At 44.6% G+C, this 17,506-nt stretch overlaps 1 protein-coding gene across 1 annotated transcript in view; it reads right to left on the bottom strand.

Annotated features, from left to right (window-relative positions):
• LYST (lysosomal trafficking regulator) overlaps positions 1 to 17,506 on the bottom strand; it is a 3,942,656-nt gene that overhangs the window by 3,696,327 nt on the left and 228,823 nt on the right. The window contains exon 8 of the mRNA XM_069606985.1: positions 13,558 to 13,714. Coding sequence (XP_069463086.1) covers positions 13,558 to 13,714 — 157 coding nt within the window. The remainder of the gene's footprint in view (positions 1 to 13,557; positions 13,715 to 17,506) is intronic.

The raw sequence follows: 17,506 nt of genomic DNA, 5'->3' as shown, positions 1-17,506 counted from the left end.
AAGGTATCAGGAACAGCATGTTTTGGCCTCTGAGGGAAATACTAAGCCCTTGTGTTATTATTGCTCCCAGGAATGCTTTACTTGACTGGGGATGAAACTTGACTCTCGTTGATTGAGAACACCAATTGGAACCACAGGTGTATTGTTGCGTGGGTGGTGTTTCAGTGCCCTGGCCGCATTGTAATAGAAAAGTATTAATCTTTCATATCCAATGTTGCCATGTAATCACCCGGTTTTAAGAGGGGAATTAATTCTTGCAGTGTTGCCAGCTGAAACGTTTGTGGTTTCACATACATGTTGGCTGGATGCAGGTATAACACAGGATGCATAGTTGAATCTTTCTTTGGCACTAGGAAGAACACTGAAAGGATACCCTGGTTTACCTGGTGAGCTGGAACTGGTTCTATTGCGCCTTTTTGAATGAGGCTGGATTTCTTTTTGTAGGATCTTTTGATGCGTTGGAGACATCTTCTGGTGTCTTGGTGGATGATGTTCAGGATTCTCCAAAAACTCGATTGAGTAACCCCCCTGCCACTGTAGATAACACAAAAAAGGTAGCAGGCGCCCCTCTCTAGAAAACATAGCATGATAACCTGTTCTGTGTTTTTTTCCCACTTTGAGAATCTGCAGCCATTGCTTTTAGCTCACTGTACTTTTCATAAATGAGGACTAAACATTCGCATATCAGTCTTTGTCCCACCCATAAGGGCAGTACAGCACCGAAATGCCAGTACCAACAGCAACCCCATACACGTGTTTCAGCCTTGTTGGGCCTCATCAGTGAGGTAGAGCTGTGCCTCTCTGAGCACAGTGAGCAAAGGGTCCACATCTAGGTTCCCCTAAGTAACTTAGGGTGATAAACCCGAAGTGCCTTAGAAAAATACCAGAAGAAAAGTAGCAGACGCCCCTCTCTAGAAAGAACATGCACTACCATAGTTTGAGGATATGAATGAAATGTTGTCCCCTTATGCCGTGTCAGCATGTTGTACGGACACAGAAGTTAGATTGGTTTGCACATCGCACGGTGTTGATGGAAAAGCGTAAGCAAATTTCCCTGACCAGCTCATCCACAAGGCATTCCCTTTGGACCTTGGTTGTGAAGTCTGGGCATTGTGTGTTTTGCTGTGTTGCAAACAGACCTAGCTGTGGATGCCCCCATTGGGTGAAGATACTGTGTAAAATATCTGTGTGAATTTCACCTGTTCGATGGTTTTTACCCACTTTGAGAGTCCGCAGCCATCGCTTTTAGCGCACTGTACTTTTCACAAAGGAGGAATAACCATTTGCATATCAGTCTTTGTCCCACCCACATGGGCAGTCCAGCACCGAAATGCCAAGCAAACCTCCTTTGAACAAGAGTACCAACAGCAACCCCATCCACGTGTTACAGCCTTGTTGGGCCTCAGTGAGGTGGAGCTGAGCATCTCTGAGCACAGTGAGGAAGGGGTCCACGTCTGGAACGCGTGTATGGGGCTGCTGTTGGTACTCTTGTTCAGAAGAGATTTGCCATAGCATTTTGGTGCTGGACCGCCCATGTGGGCGGGGCAAAGACTGATATGCAAATGGCTATTTCCCTTCTGTGAAAAGGTAGTGAGCTTAAGTGTGGCTGCGGTCTCTCGAGTGGGTACCTTCCCAAAGAACAGGTCATTTAGCAGTGTTCGTTCTCACAGAGGGGCGCCTATGGACTATTTTGTCACTGTAGATAACACCTACTTTTCGGATCCAATTCCCTCCCATGCGTGGGGGAATTGACAAATGCAACCTCTTACTGGAGAGGCATGACAGGGAACCTGGACTGCAATGTCATTGTTTAGAGGTGGAGGCACCTATAGCAGTGGCGGCTCTACCCCGAGCCCTTCTGTAGCCCCTTTGAAATTTTGACTGTTAAGTGATGGATTGGCTCTAAGAGTTGACCCAAGAAGAGGACTGACCCCGATTGTAACCATAGAAGCGTGGGAATCCCTGCCCGCGAAAGGAGCGGTGTGTGTTAAACACCCCTGGTTGTATATAGGGTTTGTTATTTGACCTAAAGAATTTAGGGACTCCGGTCTTCCTTTGCACTCGAGTGCCTCATCAACAGCTTTTCCAAAAAGAATATTGGACTCAAGGGGCATATTTAACAAGGTAGCTTGTCTCTGTAATTTAAATCATGATTGGCGTAGCTGTTAGGCAGAGTTTGTATGCAGTACCCTTTGGTACCACTACACACAACTAAGACTACAGGTGTAAGCAAAACCAACCTTTGGTACAAGTCTTTACTACACAGCTTTGTGGTAGCGCTGCTGAGCAGTCAGGCTTATCTCAAGAGGGAATGTGAGCTGTAAGGGTGTTACACAGAGGTCTACAATCACAAGTATTCAAATAGTCACTTATACTAAAGGTTTCTTGGTAAAAACACTTATTAATTTATTACACAGTAAGTTAGAAAACATTCACTACAAGGAGGCAATCAATATCACACAAAAATATACTACAGTACTTCACACTAAGCAATTCTGGGGCATTTAAACTACTTTGAAGGAGGAGCAAAATGGCATTCAGAGCACTTGAAGTAGGAGCAAAAAGGCACAAGTTAATAAAACGAATAGCAAAGTTATTCGTAAACAGTGCAAATAGTTTGAATTCACCAGATGAGTTGGTCCAATGCAATAGGTAGGCCAAAGTCAATGGGCTAGAGTCTTGTATCAGTAAAAACAGTTCTGGTAGTTAAACGGAAAAGTCTTTGCCACAGTTCTCAGAAGTAGTTCATAGTAGGCCTACAAGTTGCCAAAGTTTCACGCACTTTCGCAGTGAGAGGTAAGTTCTCTCGGTCGGGTTTTCACAATACCTTATATTGAAGAAAAAGATGCAGCTGAAGACTTCTGTTCCTAGCAGTTCCTGCAGATCTCACTGTTCCTGAGTCTCAGTCGTGGGGAAAAGAGGGAGGACGTCGGGGGACTCCTGCACTGCACGGGGACTGGTCGCAAAGCTGGCAAACTGGCAAATCTTCGATTCCGGTAGCTGTCGCCAAGCACACAAACTGGTGTCCTAACTGGCTATTCGGTTTCCTGCAGCACGCTGAGGAAAATACAACCAGCTCCGAGAATGGTATCCAGGTAGCTTACGAGTTGATTGGTCCCACCAACAACTCAAAGGGAGAAGTCGTCCATAAAGGGATTCTCTGTTGAGATTAACTTGGCGATTTGGACCTGCAGCAGGGCTTCACCGGGCAAACCAACAGTCCAGGAGTTGCAGCAGCTTTCCTCTTCCAGCTCGTCTTTGGTTCTTTCGTTCCAGTGGTCGACTCTGGCTTCCAAGCCAAGAGACTTGCCTTTTAAACAGTTTTCTCCCACTGATTCCAGCCTAGCTGCTACTCACCCAGCAGGGTGGCTGTCCTTGCCGGACAGTCAGCCAGCCAATCACACCAGAGTGCATTTGGGTCTCTTGGGAACTAAGCACAGGGAGTTTCAGGCACCTCCCTCACTTCCTGCCCACCCCAGACACTCAGGCGCCAGAGGCGGTCTTCAGTCCTGAAGCCCGCCAAAGGTGTAGGAACAAAGGGGCCAAACCTGGTTTGGCACGCAAAGACAAACTCTAGAAGGACCTTTCCAAAAAGAAATGGTGAAAAAAGAAGACCGGGACCCGTTTAAACAATGGAGGATCAGACGCTATCTTGACACGGCTTCCGCGATTTAACGCTACCGGTGTTCGCAGTCGGGAAAAATCATGATAGTTTGTTGTAAAACCACTGCCACCAGCCATTTCGAGAGGAAAGGGTAGCATTTGACTGCTACATGAGTTTCTAGACATAGGGGATACTAGCTAACCCCTCTAGCACTCTATTGTAAGATATGGTGTGCTGGATCTAGGAATTTGGAAAAACGAGTTAAGTCAATTTCACTTTACTTTCTCTGGGAAACAGTAGTTTATCCGAGAGAAGGTATTTAAACCTTGGGACAGCCTAAAAGGCTGAGTTGTCTAAAACTTCATAATCAAAGAACACAAGAGTATAACACACATCAAAATACATGAGAGAGTGGGAAAAAAGGCTCACACTCTCTCCAGGTAAAAAAAATCAAGTCCTCGAAATCCAGCAAAGTTGCTGGGGGTCTCTAAGGTGAAGGGAATTTGCACATTTATGAGAATTCTCCCTAACAGTAGCCATGAGTGACGTTTTAAAAGTGTACCTTCTGCAATAATGCAGCCTGCATTGTCTGCTGCATCCAAGTTGTTCATGAGAATACAGTTGGCAACTTGCTTGCCCTCAGATAGTGACTTTAAAATCTGTGATTTAAAGGGCTCAGGAACTGCATAGAGTTGTTGTTGGACAGTGTACCACAGGTGGCAGTTATAGCTTGCCAATAAGGTGGTATTGTTCGCAATGTGTGTCTGGTACGCTGATGTAGCTACTTTTCTGCCTAATATGTATAGTTTCTTTCTTTCTTTTTCAGGTGGTGCCTTTGCTGATGCTAGCGGGGTACGTGCTCTTTTTTCTGTGGTTGTTACAACCAAGAAATTAGGTTTGAGTCGTCCCCTAATATAGAGGGCATCTGTAGGATTAAATGTTTTTGGGATTCTAGGATTAACGGCTCTGGTTAATGATGGAGTTAAAGATGGTTGAATACGTCTTTGTACTGGTTGAAGTAAGAGAATAAACTGTGCAACAGACTTTTTATCCCCTAAAATGTTGTCCACAAAGCGTGTGTCCTGCAGGGCTTCTTGAGTGTAAATTGTAAAATGTTCTGCTGCTTTAATTAGTAGCTCCAAATGCTGAAATCACCATAAATATGTTATTAGTCTATAGACCAACCACCCCCATGCCGGACATTGCTAACCAGCTGAGCAGCATTCTACTGCCCTTACTCAAAGTTAACACCAGGGGAATGGTTCTTGGAGACTTAAAACTTTGGTTGGGCAATGAGAATGACCTTATGGCCAAGAAGCTGGAAGATTCTCTAGACAATCTGGGTTTCAAACAACACGTGTCTATGCCTACCCATGAAAAAAGGAAATATCCTGGATAGGATAGCTACACACAATACTAAAATATAGGACTTACGTATCCTTCCATGCACTTGGTGGGACCACTTTTTTATACATTGTATGGTAAACACAGAGAAAACCATTAAACAAAAAGCAGAAGGAAAGGTATCTATAATGGCTAGAAATTTGAAAAAGCTTACAGCCAAGGCACTAGAACCACGCATAATATCTTTGTCTCAAACAATAGTGAATCTCACAACCTCTGATGAGATGACAGGGATATATAAACAGATGATGCAGGAAGCTACCAACTCACTTGCCCCTCTGTAAACGAAGCAAGTGGTTGAGAGGAAAAGTAACCCTTGGTTCTGGGCACATTTACAAAAGCTGAAAGCTACTAAACAGAAATACTTCCATGCATGGAAACTAACACAAAGTACACTTGAGAAGGAGGGGTTTCGGATTGCAGCTAAAGAATTCAGACAAGCTGTGATTGCAGCAAAAAGACATTTCTATGATGATAGGATTACTAAGGCACAGTCAAGTTCAAAAGAACTTTTTAAAGTACTAAAGGAATTGGAAAAGCCGTGTACGGTTAATATAGACACTATTGAAAAGAATGCTGCATGGTGTAATACTATTCAAGATGTGTTGATTGGAAAAATTGATACAATTAAGGGGAACATTGAAGCTATTTCAAAAAAGGTAGCAGGCGCTCCTCTCCAGAAAGAACATGGCATGATAACCTGTTCTGAGAGAGTTTGCAGCACACGCTTTTTGCTCACTGTACCTTTCACAGATGGGAAATACCATTTGCATATCAGTCTTTGTCCCGCCCACATGGGCAGTCCAGTACCGAAATGCTATGGCAATTCCTTTCTGAACAAGAGTACCAACAGCAACCCCATACACGTGTTTCAGCCTTGTTGGGCATCATCAGTGAGGTGAAGCTGTGCCTCTCTGAGCACAGTAATCAGGGAGCTAACAATGAAGCTAACAAAACTCGTTTTATAACAGATAATACATTGATAGATGGTTCCATCCAGCAATCAGAGAGTCATGAACTCCGGTTTAATTTTAAACCTGTTACAGAAACTGAATTGGCTGAAATCGTCACCAATCTGAAAACTACAAATTGTATGGGTGACCCATGACTGGCCATGGTAATTAAGGAATGCGCTCCACAGCTGATAAGCACACTCTGTAAGTTTGTAAATACATCATTCTCGGAAAACCATCTTCCTGATGACTTAAAGAATGTGTGGATTACTCCCAAGGCTTTAAGTGGGGTAAGAAATCGAGGGGGGGGGACCTCATATGGGGGCGTGGCTTGTGGGAGGGGCGTGGCCTAAAAAGTACGCAAATCGTAGGGTATACACACAAATATATATAAATGTTATATATTTGTGTGCGTACCGTACTATGGTTTGCAAGCTATCTTTTCTAAACAGAGATATGTAACATAGTTCTACGTTTATAAAAGATGGCTTGCAAGGAACACAAACCATAGTAAGGTACACACACAAATATATAACATTTATATATTTTTGTGTGCATACCCTACGGTTCGCCTAGTTTTCAGGCCATCTTTTTTTTAAAGATTTCGGGTTTATGAAAGATGGCTTTGAAAGTACACAATTCAAGCCATCTTTTATAAAGCTTTGACTACGGACAAAATTGTCCGTCAGCAAAGCTTTATAAAAGATGGCTTGAAATGTGTACTTTCCAAGCCATCTTTTATAAACCTCGAAATATGTCGAGGAATCCCCAGGTTCGCCGAGGGTTAAAGACGCCTCGGCAACCTGGGGAAACAAAGGGACAATAACTGCCTCTGATGACCTCTCGCGTGAGGGGTCACCAAAGGCAGTTACTATGACTGACGGAAGAGGCAGCCAGGCACAGCGTCGCTGCAGTTGGCTGCCACTTCTGTCAGCTTGCCTGACTTCATGGCAGGCGCATCTTGCGACGGGATAATGCAACCCGCCAATGTCGCGGTAGGACGGGGGCCCCGGCAGGGCCCAGCTCAGTCCCACTTTTTGGAGACTGCCGGGGCTCAGCCCCGGCAGGCCCCGGCCCACTTTAAGCACTGATTACGCGACTGATGAAGAAGCCAGGTCTCTGTCCAGAGACAGCCCTAAATGATCGTCCTATGACAAATACACCTTTTTTGTTGAAGATTTTGGACCGTGTGGCCTACATACAACTTTCTGTGTTCTTGAATGAGCACGATATTTTGAATAAGTGGCAATCAGGCTTCAGACAGGGACACAGTATTGAGACGGCTTTACTGGATTTAAAATCACAGGTGTTACAGCATATGGATAAAGGGCAGATGGTGACATTGATGCTGCTGGACCCGTCTGCCGCCTTTGATCTGGTGGACTATGGTAAATTGGTCACTGTTAGGGAGAATTATCATAAATGTGCTAATTCCCTTCACCTTAGAGACCAACCCAGCAACTTTGCTGGATTTTGAGGTCTTGATTTTTTTTACCTGGAGAGAGAGCGACCCTTTTTCCCCCCACTCTCTCATGTATTTCGATGTGCGTTTTACTCTTGTGGTCTTTGATTATGGGGTTTTAGACAACTCCATAGGCATCATCTTTTCATTAGTGCCACACAGCACCCTCAGTGCAGTGACACAGGGAAGCCTTTTAGGCTGTCCCAAGGTTTAAATACCTTCTCTGGGATAAACTACTGTTTCCCAGAGAAAGTAAAGTGAAATTGACTTTACTAGTCTTTCCAAATTCCTAGACCCAGCACACACTATCTTACAATCGAGTGCTGGAGGGGTTACTTAGCATCCCCCAAGTCTAGAAACTCATGTAGCAGTCAAATGCTACCCTTTCCTCCCGAAATGGCTGGTGGCAGTGGTTTTACAACGAACTACCATGATTTTTCCCGACCGCCAACACAGGTAGCGTTAAATCGCGGGAGCCATGTTTTTCAAGATGGCATCTGAGCCTCCTTTGTTTAAATGGGTCCCGATCTTTTTTCACCATTTCTTTTTGGAAAGGTCCTTCTAGAGTCTCTGTACGCCAAACCAGTTCTGATTCCTTTGTTTCTAGCCTTTGGCGGAATTCAGGACTGAAGACCACCTCTGGCGCCTGAGGTGTCTGGGGTGGGCAGGAAGTGAGGAAGGTGCCAGAAACTCCCTGTGCTTAGTCTGCTAGGAGACCCAAATGCACTCTGGCGTGATTGGCGTGCTGACTGTCCGGCAAGGACAGCCACCCTGCTGGGTGAGTGGCAGCTGGGCTGGAATGAATGTGGAAAAACTGTTTAAAAGGCGAGTCTCTTGGCTTGGAAGGCAGAGTCGACCACTGGAACGAAAGAACCGAAGACAAGGTGGAAGAGGACGGCTGCTGCGACTCCTGGACTGTTGGTTTGCCCGGTGAATCCCTGCTGCAGGTCCGAATCGCCAAGTTCATCTCAACAGATAAGCCCTTTAAGGACGACTTCTCCCTTTGAGTTGGTGGGTCTAATCAACTCGTAAGCCACCTGGATACCATTCTCAGAGCTGGTTGTATTTTCCTCAGAGTGCTGCAGGAAACCAAATAGCCAGGGAGAGGGACACCAGTTTGTGTGCTTGACGACAGCTACCGGCTTGTGACCCGACATATGAATCTTTCTTTTAGGAACTACGTCTGAGAACTTTGGCAAAGACTTTTCCGTTTAATCTCCAGAACTGCTTTATCCTATACAAGACTTTAGCCCACTGACTTTGGCCTAAACTATTGCATTGAATCAGCTCCTCTTGCTAACTCAAACTATTTGCACTGTTTTAGAGTAACTGTAACATCCGTTTTTATTAACCTATGCCTTTTTGCTCCTACTTCAAATGCTCCGAATGCCATTTTGCTCCTCCTTCAAAGTAGTTTAAATGCCTCAGAACCTGATATTGTGAAATACTGAAGTATATTTTTGTGTGATATAGATTGCCTCCTTCTAGTGAATGTTTTCTACCTGACTGTGTAATAAATGAATAAGTGTTTTACCAAGAAACCTGGAGTATAGGTGTCTATTTGAATACTTGTAACTATAGACCTCTGTGTAACATCCTTGCAGCTCACATTCCGTCTTGAGATAAGCATGACTGCTTAGCAACGCTACCACAAAACTGTCTAGTACAGACTTATACCAAAGGTTGGTTTTGCTTACACCTGTGGTCTTAGTTGTGTGTAGTGGTCCGAAAGGGTACTGCATACAAACTCTGCCTAACAGTCACCAGGTTAAAGGAGGTAGCAAGATTCTCAGACAATGCAGCCCTATGGGTTAAATCATTTCTAAGCAAACAAATTTGTAGAGTTGGGAGGCAGAGACTATTCCTATAATTTTGAAGTGTGGTGTTCCACAGGGAGCAGGCTTATCGCCATCACTATACAACATATTTACAGTGTTCTTATTCAACTTGCTGGAGAAAAATAACAGGGTTCACTAACTTTGCAGATGACACCCAATGTGTGATTCCCATGTCAGGCCAACATAAGGAAGACGAAAAAAGGTTAAATAAGACTTATGAGATTATCCAATCATGGATGATGGAAAATGGCGGCCTGGCGCTCAAAGAAAAAAAACAGAGCTGATGATAATAGGCACAAGCAATAAAATGAAGAAACTGGATGAAGATTACAAACTTTCTTTAATAGCTGGTTGTGATATAGAAACAAAAAGAAACTGAAGACCCTAGGTGTTGTCCTCGATCAGAATTTAAACATGAAAGCACACATAGGTAGCCTGATCTCTTCTACGGCATATCATATTAAATTGCTGGCCCAACTTAGACCCTACATTTCCCAAACCAACTGCCAGACAGTTGCTAAGGCTATTGTTGGGTCTAAGATTGAGTACTGTAGTAGTCTCCTAGTGGGAGCAGCTAAAATTGTTATCTCTATACTTCAGACACTACAAAATACTATGGTTAGAACTATTGTTGGCCTTAAAAAGAAAGACCATGTCTCTGAGGTTAGACAGGGACTGCATTGGCTTCCCGTTGCTGCTTGGATTCAATTTCGGCTGCTGACTATTACTCATAAATGCGTAAAGGGAGGAGGCCTGCATTATTTACTGGAAGCATTGACAAAAAAATTCTGTGCCAGAACGTTGAGGTCTAATAATTAAAACCAGCTACACATTTCCAAATGCAATCTTACTCAAGTCATTAAATGTGCGTTCTTTATGGCAGCTCCAAAAGCATGGAAGGATATCCCACTGGCCTTAGAGATATTGACTCTATAGCATTATTTAGGAAAATAATCAAGACATTGCTTTTTAAATAAAGTTGCACACTGCTAGCTGTTTGTTGTTCTGCGTATGATCTCTGGTTGTTTGTTGCACCCTCACTCCTCTGGGTTTTATGGTGTGCTATACAAATGAATAAAGTAAAGTAAAGCTCCTTATATTGTAGCTGACTATAGCGGAGTCACCAATGGGCTGGTCTTGGTAAAACATATCTGGGTCATCGTCATCATAATATTGATACTGTGTGAATTAGTCATCTTGTAAATATTGGTCCCCCTGGTGTACCAATTATGTATAAATCATCTAATTTGTCCTGATCATGTGTAGGGGCAGATTGAGCTCAAGATGCGTCAGGGGGATTGCGGGGGGGAGCGGGGGTGGAATTTATTGAAGTTTGTTTTAAAAATGTTTTCGAAACAGGTCTTAAACTTAGTTGTTGGAGTTTCGATAGATACAGTGGGCATGCGTCAAGTGTTTTGATTTCGGCGCATGTTTTTCGGATTGCGAAAGGAATCTTTTTTTTTTTAGGTGCTGTGTCAGTTATTGGTTTACTCGCCATCTGTTCAGATATTTTGTCCCTGGCTGTTCAACCAGTATCTGGCTCTTCTCGCCCACCACATCGCCGCTCTCTGCCTCTACTTTCAGTGCTATGCGGATGATACCCAGCTCATTTTCAGGCTACCCTCGGCCTCCTCTTCTCCTTCCCTCATCTCTGACTGTCTTTCTGCTATCCAGGAATGGTGTGCCGCCAACGACCTCTGCCTTAATGCCAGTAAGACTGAGATTCTACTCATCGGCACTCCCACTCCCTCCTTCCCTGCTGCTCTCTGGCCGGCCTCTCTGGGCCCTCTTCCTGCTCCTACCTGCAAGGCAAAAAACCTTGGGGTCATCTTCGACTCCACACTCTCCTTCTCTCCTCACATATCCGACGTATCTAAGAAGTCACACTACCAGCTACACCTCCTCAGAGGTATCCTTCCTTTCCTCTCCTTCTCCCAGAAGCTCACTGTCTCTAGTGCCCTGGTTCTCTCTAAGCTGGACTACTGTAACAGCCTCTATCTAAATCTGCCCGCCTCTACTCTCCGCCCTTTGCAACTCATCCAGAACAGGACTGCAAGACTTGTCCTTGGCCTCAAGCCCAGGGACCGTATCTCTCCAGGACTGAAATCACTACACTGGCTCCCAGTGACTGCGAGGATCAAGTTCAAAACCCTCTGCATTGTCCACAAGGCCGTCTGGGTCTTTGGGCCAAAATACCTTCAACTCTCTCTTCCTAAATATCTTCCTTCTCAAGCTCTTCGCTCATCCGCCTCCAACTCCCTCAGGGTCAGCCGCTTCTCCAAACAACGAGTTGGGGGCAGATCTCTTTCCACTGCAGGAGCCTCCCTCTGGAACAGCCTTCCTGCCTCCCTGAAACTTGAGGAGAACCACCTCCGGTTCCGGAAGCACCTCAAAACCTTCCTCTTTGCCTCCACTTTCTCTCCCCCTCTCCCCTGCTAATACTACTGAAACTGCACTGAATCTGCAACTGGGCCATTCACCGTTCTCGGCCCAGCCACTCTCCCCTGCACTGCCTCCACGGCAACCCCTGCACTACGGGACTGTGTCTGTATCCATACAGCCCCCCTTCCCAGCAATTGTCTGCATTTACCTCGCACTTGCCACCAGCTGGCCCTTGTTATTTATCCTGTATGCTGTATGCTAATAACCCTGTACTGCACTTTCCCCTCTCCCTTTCCCCCATGCACTTTTCCCTTCCCCTCTACCCTTGCGTGATCTGAATGACACCTGGCCTAGTAAGATTGTTGTCTGTCTCCCCTTGTTTCCCCCCCTGCCTCGTCGCGCCTTGAAACACTTGTGTATAGGCGCGTTACAAATGCCTTATCATATCATGCAGCGATTGCGAAGGTGAGGGCCCAGAGGACAAAGGACGCTTTGAGGTAGAAAGGGTTTTTCCACTTTCTTTTGACAATCATGTGTCCATGCTTGTCTGACGATTTAATTGACCAACAGTATGGGTTGTGTGTTCAGTGCAACAGACATGTGTGCCTTTATCGCACAGTATGGTCTCCATCACAGGACCGCCTGCCTGCTCATCGGAGGTGGGGACTGGCACTTGGGATTTAGAGGAGCCCCCATCGTCTTCGCTGTCACCATGTGCACCGTAGCTGCCTTGATAGTCTTCGGACTCTCGGTGCCTGTTGGTCCATCAATGAATGCCTCGGCCACATGGCGTGGGCCCAGCATTTAGTACGCCGGTCCTGTAATGTTTTGGGTTTAAAATGTTTACACGATTTGCAGTGTTTCTCCAAGTGATCTCTAGAGAGGAAACGATTGCGCACACACAGTGCATGTCCTTCCAGGGGTATTTAACATTTGCAGGACGGGCAAAATTTTAATTGAGTATTTGCCATTATTAATGTAAAAGGCAGCATGATGATCAATGTAAAGTGGAAAAAGAGGAAAAGACATTCTATGTGTGCAAGAGTAAATGACCATCCCCACTCTCCCTAACAGGCCGGGGCGTGGTGTAGGCTGAAAGCCAACGGTTGACTAGAGGCGATCTCCCATCGAAGGTTCGGAACTGGAGCCGTTCATCGAAAAAGCCACAAAAGAATGGCCATCGAAACGGTAAGCAAGCGAAGGCTCGAACGGCTAAAATAATCTTATAATAAATGGCATTAGCCAGGAAACTCTGCTAATAGAGACAAACTACAATGGTGAAAAAAGAAATTATCTGAGGGACCTCAAAACATGAAGGACCATGGGTACAGTACACGTCACACAAGGTATAGTATTACAAGCAAGCCAAGTCAACGTCCCTTTTTAAATTTCGAACCCAAGCCATGCAATACTCTGTGACTACCACCAGATGTCGGCCTATGTATATCATGTGATTTTAAGCAGATCCACAAGACTCAGAAATATAGATACAGTGTTTGTTTTATCCCCAGGCACACCCTATAAACTGGCTCATCAATTGTTTCATCTTAGTGCTACTGTACAGGACCAAATCGGGGGGTCAGGGCGGAGGAGCCTCGGTCATCTCTAAAGAGTATATTTAAGTCAATTCTGAACAAAACTGACACCCCTTTTCTTCAAATAAACACAAAATACACTTTAGGTTATATGTCAACTGAAATCGCAAGCTTGTTTACCCATTACAATCATAATTTCATGGATTAGGAAGAGACATCAAAGTGTCTGATTTTCTATAGAAAAGATATTGTAATGTGAATGCATATTTGTGCTACTTGAACTCAAAAGCTTAACATTGGTGGGTGACCAGTAGGCATAGGCATGTAGAGAGTTGAAATGATAATATCCTCTGAAATAACATTGTTAAATTACACTTGCCTTCCATGTTACCCATATCGGCTTCTGGGTTACTTTCACTGTCTGCATCATAACCTTCCTCAACTGCAGAATCTTTAAAGCCATAGCACTGGGACACTTTGATGTCTTCAGAAGGATCCAAAGAATGACATATTGCTGCTTCTTCAGTCTGGCATACCTGTGGCATTGAAAATGATTACCAAATTAATCCTTAGTCCAATAGCAAATTTACTTAAAGGAAAATCTTGATCTTGCACACTTGGCAACAAATTTGGTCCGATTCCATAACGTCATAGAAAGATAAAAAGCTACTGTTAACTCAGAATCATGAAGCACATTTAAAAGATAATCTATTGGCCTCAAACATGCAAAACACCAATCCAATGTTTAATGTTTTAAACCTTGGCTATCATCCAAGCCCTTCTATGTCCTCAATATCTTAATTGTGGGCCATTCCCATCTCCTTGCATCAAGTACTGTACCCAATTGCCTCCTGCTGATATGTATTCTGATTTATCTAAATGATTTTGAATTCAATTTAAACAGCCCTTAACATTGAGAGGAACCAAGAAAAACAATAAAAGGTCAAATATAAATCAGGCACAATAATCAAAATGATCAGAAAGAAATTAGGAGAATGTTATCAAGATAATTCAGTAACAAACTATGTATTGGCCCAATAACCAACTGGCAATTATTCATCCAAATCATCTCTTCCTTTTGTCTCACATTACTCTAAAGTGTGTCAGGACCTTGAGAAAGGTGCGTATGCTAGCATACCAAGGTACACAAAGAAATCAAATAAAAATGCTGCACTGTGTTAGGACAGTTTTTCTTAAATCCAACAAATCCATTCAACTGAGACAGTACAAAACTCCACTCTTCGTATAAGATTGTACCACCTGAGTATTTGGTAGCGCAGACAGCGCAGCCAGGTTTATCTTAGGAGGGAGAGAAGGCTGTAGGAAGGTACAAAGAGCCTGTAGCATAAAAATTGTTCAAAAGAAACACTAACACCTAGAAGTATTATAAAATAAATGAAGGTTTATTATAAATACAAATAGGCCAAGGTAACTCTTGGTGGGTAAGTACTTGGTCATAGAATCATAAACACCATATAAAAACACAACACAATGCCTAAGGTATGCAAAACAGAGGGGGGTCTGGGAAACTCTACCAGCACGAACACAGCCCACTGACTTGTTCTTGGTTGAATGGCCTCTGGGAGAATCTCAACCAAGTCTTTAGCTTACTGTTCTTTTCACAGAGAGGAAATTTCCCCTTGAAATTGAACAAGTCAATGGGCTGTGTTCGTGCTGGTAGAGTTTCCCAGACCCCCCCTCTGTTTTGAAATGCTTAAGGTACACAGACCAAAGCATAGTCTTTGTTCAGAATAACTAACAGTATTTCTAGCCAAGTCAGACCTAATCATACCCATTTAGAATAGAACATACCTATTCAGGGGGAGTAAAAGCACAAGTTACTTTTAGATCAATTACAGTAATTCAAGGGTAGTAGACTCAGTCAGTTATGCAGTGACACTAAGTTGAGAAATCACATAGTAAACCAACCCTTTACCAGGAAACATTTCTGAATAGTAGAACACAAATTCATGCTACAGTTTAAACCTAGAACTACATTCAGGTTAACACTCCGTTATTCCAAGCGATTAAGTCCTAAATTATTACAGTTGCTTTTCAGATCAGTGGAACAGAGATTGAGGTAAGCAGTAAGGATGGCACAAGGCAGACCAAGCTTAGTAAAACCCACAATACACTTATTAAGAATTGCACACAGCTATTCAAGTTAATAGTACCCAGCGAGGGACAATCAGATTGCTACAATCAATTTGATTGGCCCTCACCGGGACTTCACCCGACCAGGAATCCCTCTGCCGACGTTCCTTTCCTTTGTGTCCCCGGCAGGGATGTGGCAGCCCCTCAGCCAATGAGGAGCCACAGAATGGGTAATGTTCCCCCACCAGGGATTCAGGTAAGTGCTTTCTCCCTCCGCCCCCGCCCCATCCAATCAATCCCCTCCCTGCCAATCCCACTTACCTTATTTTTGGTCCTTTTTCGGGAACGAAAACGCTGGGAACACTTCTGTCCCCAGCGTGTCCGCTCCCGATCCGTGACAGGCTGCCATGGAAAGGGAGAAGGCACTACATGTAGTCCCTTCTCCCTTTCCATGGTGGGCATTTTCTTCGTTTACTTTTTTACATGGATTTTGAATGGCGGCCCCCGGCAGGCATTTTTGTTTCTATTCAGAAATGCTGCAGCGTTTCATAACAGAAAATCAATGCTTTTAGTACCCGGTCTTGCGGGCCGGGGTACTAAAAGCAATAATTTCTTCGCCGTGGGGGCATTACAGAGTCAGGTAAAGCCTGTGGGCATTAGTTAAGGCCCTCGCTTCGCTTGGGCCTGTAACTATGGGCCCCCGGGCTTTACCCGACTCAGTAATGCCCCTGCGGCTCTGGGTTTATTGCTGAAGTAAAACCCAAGGCAGACTTATTCTTGTCAGGCTATACAGCAGGGCAGGGGAAGCAAGACCCAGTTGGTAAACTTATAGAATTCTATTCTGAAAGAAATAGTTAGGTGAAGCCAACAGCATTACTTTTGGGAAGTGGGGGAACCAGTTCACATGTGAGTAAAAGAACCTTATGTATACTTTTAAGAATGGCAGAACCCATTTAAAGGATAGTAAGAACTTCTGTAACTGCTCATATTTCAGAGGGACAGTTACTAAACCAACTCTATTACAAGTAAGTAACTTTTAAACACTTGTTGCATTTACTAGGCAAAAGGCCCAAACCTTGTAAGTCCTTCCCTATTCTTGGAGCATGCGTGTTTCTCAGTGGCAGGAGGGGTCACTAGTCTCTAGTGGCCAAAAGACAGGTCAGGATAGGCACAGATGTAGGAAGATGAGTTCCTGAGGAAAGCTTTTCAAACAAGTATTTTACTTTAGAGCGGTAGAAAGGTTCCAGGGACTTCAGTGGCGACACCCTAGAGGGATTCCAGCAATGGTCCTCGGTGAACTGGATGAGAGGACTCCCAATCAGATCGCCCCTAAAGTTTCACAGGAATCACAAAAGGCTTAGGTAATACCCCAGCCAACACCGTACCTCAGCACAGAAAGGTTTGCAGCAGGACGTCTTCAGGACCATCAGCCAAAAACCTGGTCGATTAATTCCTTGTCGTGAAAACTGAAGACAGGATACTGAAAGGGAATTTGCAGCAGGGATCAACAGGGAAGACTCCAGGCAAGGGTTTCTCCGCGGCTGGATGCGGTTCTGTGTATTTGGTGCCCTTATCAGGAGCCAGGAGCACGCTGAATATCGCTGGTTGTATTCTTGTCACTAATCTAATCCATTACTCTGATGGAGGGACTTCAAGGATTCAAATCGGGTCTCTGCAAGTCCAGTAGGATGCCACCAAAGTTTGAGCACGTTTCAGAATTCAGAAGACAGTGCACTGAGTAATGGCTCGAGGTCCTAGGATATTGGGGTATTGAAGCCCAGCAAGGTCACAGCATGCCAAGAGTTGGCTCAAAATGCAGGTCTACTTGAGTCTAGTGGGTCTGACCAGGCTCTGGTCGGGGTCATCATTTCTGGGATCCCCAATTTGCTTGGAAGGAACGGTAACAGCAGGCTCTCGTTACACAGCAGGCTCTCCGGTCACTGGAAATCACTATTGCTGTAGTTTCTTCATCTTTCTTGTCGGTTTCTGGTGGTCGACTTGTCAGCAGCTTCCAGGTTCTGAGTATTCACAACTACAGCACAACTTCTGCATTCTCTCCCTGCATTTTACAGCAAAGGCGGTCTGGCTGTCCAATCAGGACAGCCGCCACCCCACTGGGAGTTGGTTCCTTTAAGGCAAGGTGAAAGACAAAGGGCTGTGGAGTTTTGGACTCCTCCCTCGCTTCCGGCCTTCGCAAACACTCTGGAGCCTGGGCAGGGAATACAAAGGATTCC

This window comes from Ambystoma mexicanum, chromosome 4p (genome assembly GCF_040938575.1).
Source record: "Ambystoma mexicanum isolate Mex_15411 chromosome 4p, UKY_AmexF1_1, whole genome shotgun sequence".
Taxonomy (NCBI): Eukaryota; Metazoa; Chordata; class Amphibia; order Caudata; family Ambystomatidae; genus Ambystoma; species Ambystoma mexicanum.
The sequence above is the reverse complement of the archived record's forward strand: the minus strand, read 5'-3'. Positions and strand labels throughout refer to the sequence as shown.